Source organism: Opisthorchis viverrini (genome assembly GCF_000715545.1).
Source record: "Opisthorchis viverrini unplaced genomic scaffold opera_v5_205, whole genome shotgun sequence".
Classification (NCBI taxonomy): Eukaryota; Metazoa; Platyhelminthes; class Trematoda; order Opisthorchiida; family Opisthorchiidae; genus Opisthorchis; species Opisthorchis viverrini.
Window position 1 is genome coordinate 301,964 of NW_008751865.1, and position 18,144 is coordinate 320,107.

General features: G+C 47.3%; 1 protein-coding gene across 1 annotated transcript in view; it reads left to right on the forward strand.

Moving 5' to 3' along the window:
* T265_08239 (hypothetical protein) overlaps window positions 1-18,144 on the forward strand; it is a gene marked incomplete at both ends in the record, with an annotated part of 114,875 nt that overhangs the window by 73,772 nt on the left and 22,959 nt on the right. The window contains 3 exons of the mRNA XM_009173986.1: window positions 532-610; window positions 4,988-5,331; window positions 16,349-16,819. Coding sequence (XP_009172250.1) covers window positions 532-610; window positions 4,988-5,331; window positions 16,349-16,819 — 894 coding nt within the window. The remainder of the gene's footprint in view (window positions 1-531; window positions 611-4,987; window positions 5,332-16,348; window positions 16,820-18,144) is intronic.

The following is an 18,144-nucleotide window of genomic DNA, read 5'->3' on the forward strand; positions in this document are numbered from 1 at the left end:
TCACACCACGGTAGGGTCCAGTCTCTTCGTAACGGGCTTTATTGATAATAAATTGACATTGTTGTACGGCAGTGAAGCACCAGTGTTCTCCTCTGGTCTTACTGTCGGTGATGTCTGTGGTCACTTTCGTTTCTGCGTTTGATTTTACGGTTTTGACGATAGGTAGCGCTAAACTTCACTTGCACTATTTGCGTTTATCGCTAGCAGGTACGCCCTAGTCTGTCCCGAAAAAGAACATCGATTCCGGGATGATGAGATACCCCATGAATAGCATCAACGCACCGGGATCTTTGACTTTGCGCAGCCTGTTTAGTTCGGTTATGTGCAAGGTCGAATCTTCTCGAGGATTGTTCCGCGATCCAGCAAGACAGCAGACATAAACACCCGTCTTAATCCCATTGGTAACGCTCATCTCTCCGAATTAATCTCTGACTTAATCGTGCACCTGACCGTTCCCCTACGTGAGAATAGTCAGTTTTATCACGCAGACTTATCCACAGTTTCCTGTCCCGATGATTATACCACACTTAGACGATCGGTAGATTTATTGCTGGGGAACGTTTCGCTTTTGACACAGAAGCTTCGTCAGGCCAAATGACTAGGTTCCGAGGTTGGTCGAGAGCTAAGTCGGAAGGAGAACCGATCAACTAAGTCAAGCTAAATCTTTGTTGGGTGTCGACCGAGGGAACCTAGTCACTTGGCCTGACGAAGCTTTTGTGTCAAAAGCAAAACACTGCCCAGCAATAAATCTACCGACTGTCACCAAAATTTTTCGAAAACGATGACTACCCAATCGGTTCCAAGTATTTTTCAGGTGATTTCATACTTCATTCTGAAACCAATCCTCGATTAAATCGCGTCCCCCCTACACACAACAAACGCGCTTGTCAGCTGTTTGTTTTCACCTGTGCGAGGTACATCACTTGAAGTTCGACACACAGTAAACTGGTCGTCTAGACGGGCCATCTTGAACTGATGTCCGGTTTTATGAATTCCCTGGCTATTTGTATGCTAGATTGACTCTGTACACAGTGGACCTTCGCTTGCGAGGTTTTTTTCATCGTCCAGTCCCCACTAGGTAACGTGGTCGCTCGCTCGTCATACACACACACCTGACCTGAAGGTCCGTGGTTCAAACCCTACCTCTGCCTCTCGACTTCTCCTGTCTGGGCTTGGGCGACCTGGCAGTATCCCAGCCCTCGTGCTTCCTTCGGGTGGCATGGCAGCTAGCCGCCGAAAGGGTGCTACAGCTGAACAATTATTTATGATTAAATTATTAAACCGTGAGCTTTACTCTCCTTGTCAGTGTTTGGTTTCGAGGTTTCCTTACACTCCTTTCTTTACCTAAAACTCTAAGAGGCGTTGTCTTGCATTCCCGAGCTGAAGACAATACTGATTATTGGAGGCGTGAATGGAGTATGAATAGCCGAACGGATGATCATAGTTCGCTGACTGATGTCACCACCGGTTTCGTGCGTGTTCTCAAGGGCCTGACTCAAAGCGTCCTCCCTCCTTGATCTTGAAATGACCTCAGTCTTCTTTTGTGACTGTCGTTTCGATCTCTTCGCCGCACCATGAGACTATATTTGTCTTTTGCACTGATATGTCATGGGCTCTCCAGGTTTATTTCTTGTGTCGTACTACTTCCAAATTCATAGTAGCATATCTGATGGACTAGAACCCCATCAAATTAAATGTACTCAAAAATCACTTCGCTGATTGCTGCTTAGACTGAGAAGGTTCTATATTCCTTCGTAGCTGTCCAGCATTGCCTGACGGTTTTCTATTGATCGTATTTCATTCAAAGTGAGTGCAACGACCTCTCTACAAGGTACCCCCCCGTATGAATGAGATCCCCTCATGAGGGCCGCTTTCCAGTTACCAAAAATTTTTCCTAGTCGTGCATTGGCAAATCAATGGGCGATCTGGCTAACCGATTCGCTAAAGTAGAACCTCAAACAGCTGATACGGAGTGAACCCAACGAATCGTTTTGTCGGGTAAACAATGTGGAAAATTTTGGCTTTTTTTAGCCACCCATGCGTGCATTTCGAGGGCAAACAGCTATCATCATCTTTCGGCATCGTTTTTCAAAAGAGGACTCGTTGCAATGGTGTCGAAAATTTACCCTCACAGCACACCGTCAATAGTAAAGGGGTTGGCTGGAAAGAGCTTGGAAGGTGAATCAAAGACCTAACCTAGTTGTTAAACATTTTGGCCTGAGTGCATGCTAACTTCACAGTGGTGGTTGTCTGGAGCTAGCGGTTTCCCGACAGAAGACTACTTTATTGGGAAAATGGATAAAGACAGTTGAGTAAAGTTCACCTTCGTGTGGTTGAAAATCACTGATCCGACCTGGATCCAATCAACCGTGAACCAATGACCATGACTGTCGCTTTACTAGTAACGGTTTGCTTGTGTTTTTTGCTCTTCTGACTTAATAAAACGCCTGAGATAACACACTACTTGTATTAGCTGATGAAAATAGGACATTCGAAATGATTTTTGCTATACGGTTGTTTGAAGGGATGAATGGCAAGAAAAAAACGGCGCTCTAATTTGCTCAGTTTAGACGAAAGAAGTAACCAAACTAGTGTGAATTTAATATCATTCAGAACAAAAAATCCCCTTTTTCACTTAGAAACCCTCATGTAAAGGCCACCCCCCAGGAGCAACCATACTTGCTTCCCTCAGGGGTGGTCTTCACAAGCGTGGATGCCTGTGGACCCCGTTCATAATTTCGCTAAAACTTCACTCCTGTTTTTCCCTCAAATCAAAAATTCACACAGTTACCCTCCTCTTCTCTGTATAGCGAAAATCAACCGGATTGGTGAGAAAGCCTAACGTGCCGAGACTTGCTTCCTCACAAAGGCCTAAATCATCGAACTAATTCATCCCAAAGCCTTCAAAACTATTTTCAAGCTGCTCTGTCTGTCACGGATCCGGATGCAGCCCGAGAAACTCCCCCCACCCTTTGCCTCCACTCCTTATTCGGACAATTTCTATTCTCTGACCAAATGAGTGCTACAGATTTATTCCGCTAACATCCCCCAACCCCGTCCACGGTGCACTGCACTGCAATCAAGCGGTATACTCGGTTTTGACCGTTTATGATTCTTGTTCGTTTTTTCTCGCGCGCGCGCGCGCGCCTTTTTGCGGCGCTTTTCCACGATTGCTTTATTGGCTGTTGATGAGCCACGCGGTCACACACTGTGGGAACTTGCCAGGGTCAGATTTGGGACCTAGACCATTGGCGATTTGCACCAGAATTTGGCAATTCCTTGAGAATGTCCTTCAGATTTATACGGCTTATTTTCACATTCGGATGAGTCCCTTGTGCGTGCGCGCGCGCAACACACGCACGCTCTTATTTTTTCGTATTGTAATTTTCCCTCGATTTTGATTGGTCAGTTAAGCTCAGTTTTCCACCAATGATCCTAGTTCGGAAACCATGCTAAAAATGACATCTTTAATAAACTAGTTTGCGTCACGTGTGATGCTCCTCGGGACAGTTAAACAACGAATTGGAATGTCTTGGACGACCAGTATGCCAAGAAATCGATTGTCTCTGGGCCTCAAACTAGTCCTCGGAAAAGTTTGGTGACAATCGGTTACCAGACTTTTCCGAAAACGGTCTCAAGCATTTTTTCGTTGTTTCAGAAGGGTGGATGACATGTTGCTTTTGACAGAAAGCCTTCGTGAGTGAGGAGGTTACTGAATTGGTCGAGTTTCATGATAGACGGAGAACCAATCAGCAGAATCTCTTTTGTGTAGCATACCAGATCATTGTTGAATATCGGTTTGGCGTTCCAAGGAACTGATGGGGCGAGATGGCCCAAGTGGTTAGAACGAGAATTTGCTGCCCACCAGATCCGTGGTTCGAACCCGACCTCTGTCTCTCGACTTCCCCTGTCCGGGGTTGGGCAACCTGGCAGTATCCCAGCTGTCGTACAACCTTCGAGTGACATTGCAGTTAGGCTTCGAAAGGGTACTACAACTGAATTATATTTTAAAAAACTCGGTTAAAAGTCGTTTCCGTTTGGGTGGATGCCAAATTCTTGCGGATGCATTAGAGTCATTTTGCCCGGGTTCGGATCCGTGATCTTCCGGTTCAAGGTGTTTGAATTGATGATTCGTAGATTTTGCTGGTCTGGGTTCGTACGTACTGAGACAATTGAGAGTTTGGACGATACAGTTACTCGGCTTCCACGTGAAAGCTCGACAGATCTAGAATTGTTTTCCACACACCTGCTCCCCCCAACGCCTTCCGTTCTATTCACACCGGGGCACTTGGCAATTTCCACCTCCTCGCTCGCTCTTGTGTGAATTGTCGTCGCCTTCCGAAAACCTCAACGTTTTGTAAATCTGTTTTCCTGTTCCGGGTCTAGCCACTGCTCCGTCTTAGCAGTGCCTGATGTCCCGCTGCGTTTCGCGATAGTCTGTTTATTTTTCTTTCGGGCTCACCGATTTCGGCATGAACTTAACTGTCTGTCCTGTGCGGAAACGTTATTGCATTTGATTTTAAAAACCCAGTTCCCGGCCCTTTTTGCCAGGGGTTTACCCTTCTGTTGCTCCGGTACACAGCGCCATTTTGGAGGAAAATGCACAACGATGTTATTCTTTGGTTGATTCGGGTGACTTTTTGTGAACCCTACACCAGATGCTGACACTTGAGTCTTTGTTCTTTCATGCGAAGCTTGGCTTTAGACTATTCGAGGGCGTGGTTCCGGTAAGCTGGTCCCGTCCGACAGGGTTATTGGACGCAACAGTCAAGAAGCCCGAACCCGAAAGTTGACAAATCTCCTCAGATTTACTTCCGTGTACTTCGGTTGTACTCTTTGTGTTCATAACATCCGCCAAACACCGTCGTTTGGAACGCACTGTCTTCCAGCGAACTCTAGCAAGGCTGTCGTCGATGAATTTCAGTCATTCAACCGTTTCGTTGTCTATATTTGTTTCTGACTTCTCTCCTGAGATCGAGTCCAGTAGCTAATCTGACTGCGATGTGTTGGCGTACGCTGGATGATATTTGTCGCATGCGTCCTTCAAGATACCTCCTCTATAGTTCGGCGAAGAAATTTTGGCTATTTTCTGTAGAGTTTCGGCCCTATTCAAGACCTCTACTCCTAGAGGGTGAGATGACTCAGTGGTTGGAACGCGAATTTACTGACCGGAAGGTTCGTGGTTCGAATCCGACCTCTGTCTCTCGACTTCCCCTACCTGGGCTTGGGCAACTTGACGGTATCCCAGCCCTCGTGCTTCCTTCGTGTGACGTGGCAGCTAGGCACCAAAAGAGTTTTACAGCTGAAGGATTGTGTCACCTCTATTTCGAGGTGCACCTGTCCATCCTGTCTAAGCCACCCACCTTTCCCCTAAACAAAGCACGAGGGGATGTGGTTACCAAATTAAGCAAATAGACGACATTGTTCTTGGTGTATCTGTTTGTTCTTCTTTTTGCTTGCACCGGTGATAGAAAATTTAAAAGTACACCTTAGCTAATCCGAAACCCGCGTTTCTGAGTTGCAAAAAGTGTGCGCTTGAAACGTTCGAGCGAGCCGAAGTACATCGGATCGTTTTCGAATTAAGCCATTCTTGCACAACAGGTTGACTGATAACGTTCCCGAGCTTGCAATTTCTTGTTCGTGCGCTTCGTATACCTTTTAGTTGACTTCCTCAAAGAATCCTCTCCGCAAAACCGTGTTTGTGTGTTTGATGGGGGGAGGGAATGCGGAAACCAGCCAAAGGGATGACTTCGCAATGAAGCCTATCACCTCGTTCAGTGATAACAACTAGCACCTTCGAAGTGTGGCTACCTTCTTCGTTTTACAAGCTCACCGGCGAACAAAATGTGGTAGCTAGATCCACTCTACAACATGTACACGGTTTGCCACCAATGGTGATGTATGCTCGTTCGAATGGGTCAGGTGTTCTACTCATGTTCTTTTCAGACTACCGACTATGTGGAGCGAAACTTGGTAAACCCTAGTCTAAGTAAAACCTAAGGTTAATAGGACTGCGCTTATCTGATGAGCTTCAAGGAAGGCAAAACCAGTCGTGACCAGAGTTTCCAACAACGTAATCAGTAGTATCTTCTCGCTTGTAAATCCTACTTTTTCTAGTCTCAGGTCAGGTTCATTTGTTTATCCAGCTTGTACATCTTCCTATTCGCATCAAATTGATCTGATGATTTCGCAAATAACCTGTTCAACTAATCCCGAAAAGCGGGCGACTTTGTTCTCACCTGATTTACGACTGAGACAGGCACAATAGCCGTGGGAAACCATGGTCTCACTGTGGGATCACCCGTAGATTAGCTAATGCCGGACATCCCGCAACCGCAGACAACCAACCGAAAGTTGTCCAGCATCTTTCCGATGACCATGGCGCCGCCTGACTGGGAAGCCCTGACCGGCAGGTTCAACATAACCAGGACAGTTGCTTGGTCCAGGTGTCTGGGCGAGATGACCCAAGTGGTTAGAGCGCAAATTTACCGACCGGAAGGTCCGTGGTTCGAACCCGACCTCCGCCTCTCAACTTCCCCTGTCCGGGGTTGGGTAACCTGGCAGTATCTCGGCCCTCGTGCCTCTTTCGTGTGGCATGGCAGCTAGGGACTAGGAAGGGTGCTACAGCTGAACGCTGTCTGTCTGTCTGTCCAGGCGTCTGTTATACCAACCACATCGTGCAATCGGGAGCACGCCCGCCCGTTCAGACCACGCTGGTCTTGTATTCCTGATGTTCGGGGTTTAATTCCCGACACAACCAAGGATAGGCGCAGTTGATCCCAACTCTAATGTTTGAACCCACCATGAGGATGGAAAAATTGTTCAAATGTGTAAATGTGAATTCCGCCTATCCAGCAACCACCTACGAATAACTGGTGCTCTGATCATCACATACCCTGGTCCGTTGAGCGATTAGAATAGGCCAACGCGTGAAAATCAGTCGAGTCCACAAAACCCTGTTTTTTCGCATAAAGCATCACTCATAAGGTTGGTTGCTAATCTCTCATGAACCAGAGAGTCAATTAGATCTCGTTAGCGTCATTGGGTGTGTTTCGAGGACTTTTGCCCTGATAGGTTTGATGGGGCTCATGTTTGGAGATGAAGTTCCAACATAATGACTAAATTAGTCGGTCACAACTCATCGTCATCATGGACAGCATGATACTAGTGTTCAATACTAACGCTTCACTGCCGTAAAACCATGATTTAGTTGAAAGCCTTATTGTAAAGAAAAGAGTAAAGGTGGACGGGGAAGGGACTTAGTGCTAGCTTACCACAATCATTCCGAGGCGCCTCCAGACATTCACTCAGGCGATCTGGATAGAAACTGACAACAAGAACGCCACTGACATCGGTTGGCAGCCCTTTCTTGCAGCGTTTCCAATCAGGCGCAGTGGGGATCACGCGGTCCCCATCCTGGAAGGCGAGTAGCACCGACAGCACTCAGACGTTTCGTAATCTCTTTTATACCCCCATGCTAGATCGTAGGTTGGCCACCTCTCTGCCTTCGCCACTCTGAGTTGTGCATGGAAAACAGCACTCTCTTCGGCACGCGCAATACACGGCCTGACGAACGCAGTTTCTGGTCCTGGACACATTCTTCAATGGAAGTACCCGTTACACAACCGAAAACGCACTTTCCAACTGCCTAGTTATGGATTCGCCGACACCAACACACACGAGCTATGGTTCTGAGACAACGATTGTCGAACACCTGAAGACGTCTCAGTTCGGCTGCTTCAATAGGCCAAGTCTCACAGCCATGCAACAAAACAGCCCGTACTGTAGCTTGATACACACGTCCGTTGAGAATCAGGGATAAACCACTCTGACGCCATGGGTGTCTCGGGTCGCGTATCGACCCAAGGCTTGGAAATTCGTGCATTGACCTCATCTGTCATCTGGGTTCAGTGACTGCATGTCCAGGAGCATGACCTTACACGTGTTTGCCCACGAATAGATGGTAAAATTTGTTGATGTGAATTGCACACACCTCGACCAGGACAGCTGTCGGTTTTCGGCGAACTCGGAACCTCGGTCTAAATGTCCGGCTGCTCATCCATCATTGTGCTGTTCTAGTTCACGCGGTTACCGGGCACGAATTTCAAATTCACCTCCTTGCTGATGTTGTGTTTTTCTGACGCGGTTTTCCCAGGTGTAGTCTCCCGTATAAATGAGGGAATCTGTTCTTGAAAAAGCAGACTGGTTTCACAATTGTTGGTGATACCATATTCTCTTGGATTCGATTGAAATGCTCTGGTCAGTGTTATTCCACTGGTTGTCGCATCATCGAGTTCGATTTCTAATTCAATTTGTTCTCAGTTCCTGATGGAGGTTGTCAGTTTCACACTATGCCTACTATTGTTTGAAAATAAGTAGTACATCGTGCCATCATAGTATTGACTTGGTCGGATCTCGCAAAGTCTTAGTCACACCTGACCGTTCTTCCTTGTCAGCGTCTTTGTGATTGGTCACGGACCGAAAGCTCCACTTGCGATTCGGAATCTGACCACATATTTGAACCCAGTGTTTATGATGCAAACTTTCTGACCAGAAAGTCCATTAATTCGAACACAGCCTCTACATCTTGACTTTTTTGGGCCTTGACTGATCTTGGGTAACCCGACAGTATCTCAGCCGTTGTGCTTCCTTCGGGTAGTGTGGTAGCTAGGCCCAAGTGGTTAGAGCGCGAATTTACTGACCGAGAGGTCCGTGGTTCGAACCCTACCTCTGCCTTTCGACTTCCCCTGTCTAGGCTTGGGCAACCTGGCAGTATCCCAGCCCTCGTACTTTGAGTGGCATGGCAGTTAGGCACCGAAAGAATGCTACAGCTGGACAATTTTAGGCACCCAACGGGTGTTATTGTTGAATGGTTATTTTGTTATTTGTTGGTCCGATGAAATGACGAGTTGTCCTCATCGAAGTCCAGGGTTCAGAGCGTTTGTTTTGATCGATTCGATGTTGTAGTGACGGTTATGTACTACTGACGCAAATTGTGAGTAGCACTGCGCGTAAACAAATGGCATCACCTCATTCGTTGGACATTTCTCTCATATTTGCCATAAATTCATTGGAAAATCGAAGCCCGGGTAACTGTCAGATACTTCGATCGAAGAGTTACTTATCTCGCTACAAAGGAATCTAACTGTCTAATTGAATTCAATTAGTTGTCTACAAACCGTGTACCATAGGCACACTGGTTCAAGCTGCTACATTTTCGATTACCAGAAAGTGGGAGATTCCGTGGGATGTGGCCAATCCTTGGAGTTGATGGCGTGTTTAGTTGGTTCGAGAACTGGGTAGTACTGAAGGCGATAGCTTTGATGCGCGATTAGACCATTTCTGCCAGTCTCTTAAGCCTTTGAGTCGCGGGGCTAACCGTCCACCAAAGTTGTGATTGCTCAACAGCTGGTTTCACATCGTACCACTCCAAAAATGTTGATATTTGTTCACAACAAAATTACGCTGTCATGGCTCTTTGAAACCATCGGTTATATTCTGACCTCGCCGTAAGTGCTTATAGTGCTTGCATATTCTACGAGGTTACATGGTTTGCCGAAGAGAGTGCTGTTTTTCATGCACAACTCAGAGTGGCGGAGGCAGAGAGGGGGCCAACCCTTGACTTGGCAGAGGAGTATGGAGGAGATCACGAAACGCTTGGGTGCTGTCGGTACTACTCGCCTTCCAGGACGGGGACCGCGTGATCCTCACTGTGCCTGGTAGGAGACAATACAAGATATGGCTGCCAACCGATGTCAGTGGCGTTCTTGTTGTCAGTTTCTATCCCGATCGCCTGAGTGAATGTCTGGAGGTGTAGGCACCTCGGCATGGTTGTGTTAAGCTAGTACTCAGTCCCTTCCCCGTCCACCTTTACTCTTTTCTTTACAATATGGCTTTCAACTGAATCATGGTTGTACGGCAGTGGAGCATCGGTGTTGAACACTGATGTCATGCTGTCGATGACGATGATGATGGGATAGCGGTCATTCGATAGCAAGCAGGGCCGTCTGACGTTTTCAGAAGGATGGTTTTAAAAAATAAAGCAGTGAAGCATTAGCGTTGAACACTGATGTCATGCTATCGACGATGACTATGCGTTGAAATGGAGGGAGACTCGGTGTGCCTCAAGATGCAATATATATATAGGTGAACGCAGTTCTCTCCACTAGAGATTTCGTCCTGTAAGTGACGACATTATGTATCGGAAAGCACTGCACAGCCACTTCGTCGTTATTAAGAATCATCAGCGGTGCGCATCTCCGAAAAACTCCAGGGCATCTGGAACCCACAACATCCTGGCTAGTAGTTTGAACACCTAGCCGTTCGGCCACAAATGGCTCGTCACCAGCGTGCTCAACTCACCCTTAACTGGGTATAGTGTGGCTCATCCTTCAATCCTGATATCCACACCGCCTTGTCACACTTGTTTACTAGCTCCTCGGGTAACAAGTTCTCCGAAGAGAGTTTCCTTCATCTAGTGAATTTTATTCTCCTTCTGAGCTACTTATATATTGTTGATAGTGTGACGAGAGTTGGGAATTTTTTTATGGCGATTTCAGGCAGCTGTTGATCTGTTCATCGAGCCAATTTGAATGGCGCTTTCGTGAAGCCAGTCTATGCGGAGAAGCTCAAAAATTCTTTAAATCTTTCAACACTGCCAACGTGTCCAGACTTAGTCAGTCCTGCTACTCGTCGAGGCAAATGGTGGATTGCAGTGGTGAATGACCCAGCTGATAGAACCCGTTGATCATCGACCCACCACTGTTTTCCTCCCTGGTTCTAAATTTATATCGCCCAGCTTTTTACGGTTATCTTCCACGCGAGCCATGGTGGTAAAAATCACCATGGGTCCCAACAAGCGGGAATCAGCCTCCGTATTCGTTTTCTGAGGTTACCGCCTGACACCGCACTAACCGCATTCGGTTTCGCACCGTTGCTCCACTCAATAGATGCCTGACTCCGCACGTACATCTGACAGACTCGGCTTGGCAGAAAGTGTGGGTCTACTTTCGAACATTACATAAGGAGAGGTAGAAATTTCCGTGTGGCTCCTGGTACCTCCAGACGGTTTGTGTGTGCCAGACCTGTACACACAATGCTATTTTCCCGGAATAAACAATTTGATGGATGTCAAAATGCTTCCTCGATGTAGTTGTAGGAGTCATGAGATCTGATCTGTACACTATTCCAGTTCAGCGGTAACACCCTTTTGGTGCCTAGCTGCCATGCCACCCGAAGGAAGCGCGAATGCTGGGCTACTGCCAGGTTGTCCCAGCCTAGATAGGGAAGTCAAGATGCAGAGGTCGTGTTCGAATCACAGACCGTCCGGTCAGTAAGTTCGCCCCCTAACCACTGAGCGACCTCACCTTTGAACACATTCTCCTGCTTAAAATTTCTTTACTTCGTCTGAACCAGCCTTTTTTCATATTTGATATTTTTCATTTCGACGACTGAGACTGGTATTTGTGGGAACCACTTTTCCCCTCTCTGTCAGCAAGTTGAACTTGAATAACGGTGGATAACTTGGCGGAGTGAGTAGGCTTTTATGATCTGCCAGCATCTCTGCTCAGGATATTGCCAACTCTTAATCACTTCTCTCCAACGATCGAGAATTGTTGCTCCCTCAACAGAATGCTGTTTTTCCCGGTTCTTCACTCTGTAATCACGATTTAGATAGCGTTTCTGGTTGAGTACCATCCCGGTTAGGTTATGTTCCAACATTTTTGAGCTGCCCCCCCCCGACCCGCTGGCTTACTTAGTACCATTGAATGGTGCTTGCGCCTCGATACAGTAAGATTGATCTAACAAGGACTTGTATATGTGCACGCTTTCTGGATCAATCTTCTCTCTGTCGAAGGCTCTCATTATCGCTTGCTTCACCCTGTTCGTGGGCTCTCGAGCTAATTCATAATTCTTATCTCACTGGTAGACTAGCGACACCTGTGAACAATAAACGAACTTAATCGGTAGAGTTACGTCCAAACAACTCATCAACGTGAATCACCCCGCGTCATACTACCGATTGCAAATGCACCCACAATACAAGTGTTGCACGCGGCACTAACGCCCCTGTTCTCTTCTGCTCTGATACCTACAACTATCCGACGTCATTGACACCGCTTTGTTTTCCATGCGCGAACACTGAGGTAACCTTGAGCGACCAATCACCGCTCTGCATTTGATCGATCACAGCCAGCCAATCAATCGTGTGTGGCGTCGGCGACAGTCACGTGATCTTTAGTTCACTTGTTTTTGATCAGTTTTTTTGCGCAACACCAGCTTCACACGACCTAATAATCTGCTGCAACTCACCCAGTTGGTTGAAAGTGATGCAACTGAGGGTTTAACTTAACTATACTTAGTCAAATCCGTAGATTGCTGTCGGTGACGTGCGTGTGGCTGCTAAGGTAAGCATTCGGTTGTTTTTTGCAGCAGTTCAGACTGAATAGAGTGTTTTGCCTTTCTTTTAGTCTACTTTTAGAAACCTACTTTTTCATAAGTTTTTCAAACCATTTTGGCACCACTTGTATTGTAGTGATGTCGGAGTGGGCTTGGAGTGTCTTGGGACGTTCTGCGTACAACAAATCCTTTCATGCTTTCACCCGTCCCCTAGAGGTAGGAAATCGACTCATTTTGTTTCCGTGGACGGAGGTTTTTTACTGGCCTCAAAACCGACGGACTTGTGGAGCTTCAGCTGGCAGTGCAGTTCCCAATGAGGCTGGTGCGTTCAGGAGAGGAGTCAGCTGTGATTCGGTTGATTATGCGCATGGGTGGACGTACCTGTTGAAGATTCTGTTGTACACGCGAATAAGATACGAGCGAGAGCAAGCATCATTTGTGCACGTAATCGATACTGACTTGTTGCATAGTCAAGTAGTCCTCCTGAAAAGAAAACATTATAATGAAGAGGACACTTGTAGCCTTTCCAAGGAGTTGGTGGCTTTCTCGGGTGGCCACTGCAGTTTCTCCTCTCCGTATGCATCCATATTGGTATTGTCAGACTTGTTCATAGAGTTATTTCCTTCTGACCATACCCTTGTTTGTTCCAAACACCCGAGTGGTCCCTTTCATTCGTGCGTCCTGAATTGCTCCTTCGTACCAGTTGCAGTGGCTTAAACAAAGAGGTGGCCAGTCCTTGACTTGGCAGAGGAGTATGAAGGAGATCACGAAACGCTTGGGTGCTGTCGGTGCTACTCGCCTTCCAGGATGGGGACCGCGTGATCCTCACTGTGCCTGGTTCGAGACACTACAAGATATGGCTTCAAACCGATGTCAGTGGCGTTCTTGTTGTCAGTTTCTATCCAGATCACCTGAGTGAATGTCTGGAGGTGTAGGCACCTCGGAATGGTTGTGTTAAGCTAGTACTCAGTCCCTTCCCCGTCCACCTTTATTATTTTCTTCACAATAAGGCTTTCAACTGAATCATGGTTGTACGGCAGTGGAGCATCGGTGTTGAACACTGATGTCATGCTGTCGATGATGATGACCGGTTACAGTTTTCCTCTGGCGAACAGATTATGAGAACGCCGGCTCCCAGTCTTTGGAAAACGTGATAGGCGCTTCATGGAATCAGCCGCCTTATATATCTCCGGCTTGAGGAGAGTGGCTCGTTCGTACTTTGACGCGACACGTGAGCCAAATACATTTGCGTGGAGGTCAGTGTGTGTGACTGAATGACTAGCCAGCTGTCTCAGCGGGGCTAGCACAAAGTCCGCCTCACTAATCACACATAACATGCCTACAAATGTGACTGTTGTTTTGATCTGATGCCTTGGTAAACAGGGTAAACAGCACATTGGGTGGTTGGTCAACACAGTGCTGTTGAATTCATTATGGGCGCATGTCGCTCTAAGGCATGGGACTTGGATTGAGCCCTGTCAGCTGGCACTCTGCGTATACCGCCATGTGTCGACCGCAGCTGGTTGGATCATCCGTCGTGAAATACGTTGAAATCGGCGCTCGAGTTCTTGCTGCTGATGTTCGACATACGGCCTGTTTATCTCTATTCTCGTCCGAAAATTCGCGCTTAACAAGCTGGGTGATATAAATGATATGACATCTGAAACTTTTTATCGAAAGGTGCAGGTAGCCAAGCCGCAGGTACTGTCTTCCAACCTGTAGAAGTCTTGAATGATTCGCTGGGCTTGTGGTTTAGCGTGCGACGAGGATTCGCTTTGGGTTCTCGGTCGCATTCTGCAGCATACGTGACGTCAACGACAATGTTCACTCAATCACCCAGATGAAAATCTTTGAAACGAGTGACTTTGTTTTCCCCTGGTTCCTAGCTTATTCTTATGAATTGGATTTGGACTGATGCTCACTCTTCATTCTCTGTTACCCAGTTGCCCTCTTTCGGTTCGTTCATACCCAGTTTTCAGTTCCTTTTAGTTGAGGTCATTTTTTACCTTTGTCATACTTATCGCCGTCGATTCTCGAGATAGTCTCCGGTCCGACTGCAATTCTAGGCTTTACATTCTCCGATTCACAACTCTTGCTGACGTCGGTATTCAACCGCCACTGATCCGGCCAGCTGTGAATCCGAGTGGTTTTCCATCTTCTTCCGCAAATTTTCTCAAATTTTGGGTTTCCCGCCTTGTGTCCTGCACCGTGACGCCGACATCTTTTTCATTAACAACCCCGTGGCATCTTTTTCCGCCCACCTGGAGTTGTCCACCTCAAATTTTAGGTTTTCCTTCTTGTGTCCTGCACCGTGACGCCAACATCTTTTTCATTAACAACCCCGTTGCGTCTTTTTCCGCCCACCTGGAGTTGTCCACCTCTGTCTGACCCGACGTTTCCACCTCACTTTGTTCACATTCCTCTCCGTTCTCACGTTGTGCTTTCTGCGAATACTCTATTTATGCACTACGGGTACGGCCTGCATCTGTTTTTTCGTCACACCCCTGGGAATTTCGCCCTTTCAGTGGTTCGCCAACATTTGGCGAAGGGTTTTTTTGAACACATCATGAGTGGCATGTACCTCCAGTTTACCCCTTATTCTTCTCCTGTTGTACCCGAGCGTCGACTCTAACTAGGTGTTTGTCCGCAACCTCTGCAAAGTACCCGTCTTAAGAGCCCAGTGTACAGTCGAAAATCTGATTGGGGGTCATTTGTTCTGGAACCGAACTAAAACTGCCGATCGTCATTTTTGCTACGTCTTGTTTCATTCCATTTCTGATGTCTGTGCTGTCCCCACATCCTTTCGAAAAAGGAAAAATAGATTCGGTCAGAACTCCAACATTTCCGCGCCATCTCCCTCTTTCTCTCTCACGATCTGCCGAACCCCGCCCCTTCCTCTCTTGTTATGATATTCTCCTTATTCTTGCAGGAAATGTACGGAACTCGCCCGTTCAATCTATCCCGTTCTGTGGGTATTTTTCCATCTTGCTGGAAGTGTACGTATTTCCTCCCTACTCCCTGCCTCAACCCTAACGCTTACTTTCCGATTTCTATCTATCACATTTTGTCCAAAGTCTTTATATCTCTGTGAGCCAAACATTTGATGCGTGACCTACTCAATAATCACCAGTGTATGTCCAGAAGCAGTCGCTTCAAGGAACTATGTTGACGCGTTTTTCATGCCTCACAGCCTTGGACAAGTTTAGGTGTAGCACCCTTTCGAAGCCTAACTGCCATGCCACCCGAAGGTTGCATGAGGGCTGGGATACTGCCAGGTTGCCTAAGCCTAGACATGGGAAGTCGAAAGGCGGCGATCGGGTTCGAACCACGGACCTTCCGATCAGTGAAACAGAACCAACATATTGGACTGTGCCTCTCGCCAAACTAACGATGTTTGACGTACACCTAAGAATGATCTGCTTCTCGATTGATCGGCTGACCGATCTATATGCTCCTTGAACCGCGCTTTTTCTCGCAGTTCACAACAATAATGCATAGGTCCGGTAAGAACTTACCTCATCTGTTTCCCCTCCACAAACTTTCAATAGTTTACTCACCTGTATTTCTGCAGTCGCTCTGTGTGGAACTGATCTGTTTGTCTCTTCCTGCTTTCTCTGAGCCATTTCATCTGGCCTCTCCCTGACTGTACTCCCACCTTCTTGCAAAACGAGAATATTGGGCGGCAGAAACTATACGGTACCATCAACTAAGGTTGCAGGAGGCCAAAGGCACACCCTGCGTGACTTCTAATGATAAAAGCCACACTCTCCACTGGTCTCTGAATGACATAAACAGTCTCGATACGTTTTGTGTGTACTCTATTTCGGCCGAATAACCATAAACCCGTTTTTTGCCAGTATTCCGATTTCATATCAAATTCCACACTCCCTTCCCATTGTGTTCTTCCAGACAGCTGTTTTGTAACCCACTCATTTCCTTTCGTGACTAGCTTCCACGCGACGATTCTTTGGAAGCATTGCACAAAATGTTGTCCGAAGCGCAAAACGCATTTCGACATTCCGAGACCCCACTCAGTGATGATGAAGTTACCGATCTTTCGGCTGTTGGGCCAGACGCATCGCTGAGAGAGACCGAACAGTCGGTGGACGCTTTCCCGCAGACGGTTGGAACCACTTCGCCTGTCACCGATGTGGACCGAAGTGGACTGTCCGATTCCCCGGGGCCCAGATCCGCCTTGAAGGGGACAGCAACGGCAGCATCTACGAAGCGACGTCAGGACGCCCTTCAGCAGCTTATTCGGTCTGCCGAGGAACGCGCTCAGTCAGAGTCGGGGGAGGTGCGTCTACCTCCTCTGATTCCCGGAGTGGATAAGCTCAATTGGATTTTGGCCAATGATCTCTATGACTGCCACGCGCAGTTGCTCAAAACCCAATCTCAACTGCAACTACTGGAGCAACGGGTATGTCCTGTCTTTTGACTAGTAACGCTTACATATCCGTTAGTGAACGTCTGGTGGTGATGAAGCAGTTGTGTTGAACATGCTGTCGATGATGATGATGTCAAAAATACCCTGCAATCGATCGTCCTTTTTATTCGTACCTCCCAAATGCACTTTACCACTTAGCATGATTCCACCCTCCTAGAGAAAGTCCATACAGCGTAGACAAACATTAAGCCATACACCTCACAAATGTTGCAGATGTGTTCCTTGGTCGCCCAAGCAACTGGGGCGATGCCGAGCTACCTCCGCTTCTGAACGAAGCCGACTGAACTAGAGTCGACCATGCAACACAACTGGGTGAGTTCACGCACTGCTGAACGAAACGTTCAACTTTGGAAACGGGGTATCGACACGCAAAACCCGTCTCTAACCTCTCGGCCCCTAGCAACCATGTCACCCGAAGGAAGCGCGTGGGTTTTGCTACTACCAGACTGAACGAGCATAGACAGGAGCAGTCGGGATCCCTGAGGTTGGGACCCGGACCTTCGGGGCATTCATATCATGCCTTAACCACCAAGCTATTTATACACTCAAAGACCAAAGTTGTTAGGTCGGTCTCCTCTTTTCTCTCTCTTCACTGCAACCCGGGTTTTGTTCCATGCGTGCTGTTCGCTGGATACTTTTATGTATTTACTTCTTTGATGGTGTACTTGTTCTGGCTTCGTCACACCTGTCATTGTATTGTGCTCTCGAGGCTTGTCTCATATGATATCGGAGACGTTGCCTATCTCATCGATTCGTCCGAATCATCAGATCTGTAATACTGTTGAGCACCTTGGGGTGTTCGTGTGGAGAGCCTGCACATCGTAGTTGTACTGATTCCCTCGAGCTGCTCATATCGTGGATGTGAGGAAACCATCTGCTCGCGGAGCCCATACATAACCAACAGACCAAGTTGGCGCTTGCCGTCTCAGGAATCCCAGGTAGAGGTGCATCAGTTATTGAAACTGCCCAGCTGGATCTTTACTTATCAGTCTACCTACATTGTGGTACATAGAGCCGTTGCCTTCAACACCCGACTCTGTTTTCACACTCTGTTCTTCATCACGAACACGTATGATTGGATATCCTACCTGTAATATTGATTATTCAGGTGCCTTTACTGGCGCTTGATCAGGTGTCTGTTGGTCTGTTCGTCGAGCTCGGTAATCAGCTTGAGTGCAAGTCAGTGGAGTCTTGCGCTGTTACTAACTCAGGTTGTCCTGCCGAACTCTCTGTCAAGCGAGAAGCATTCGATCGCTGATGTCCAATTGAGGTAGTCTGACAACGTCGAAGCTGACTTC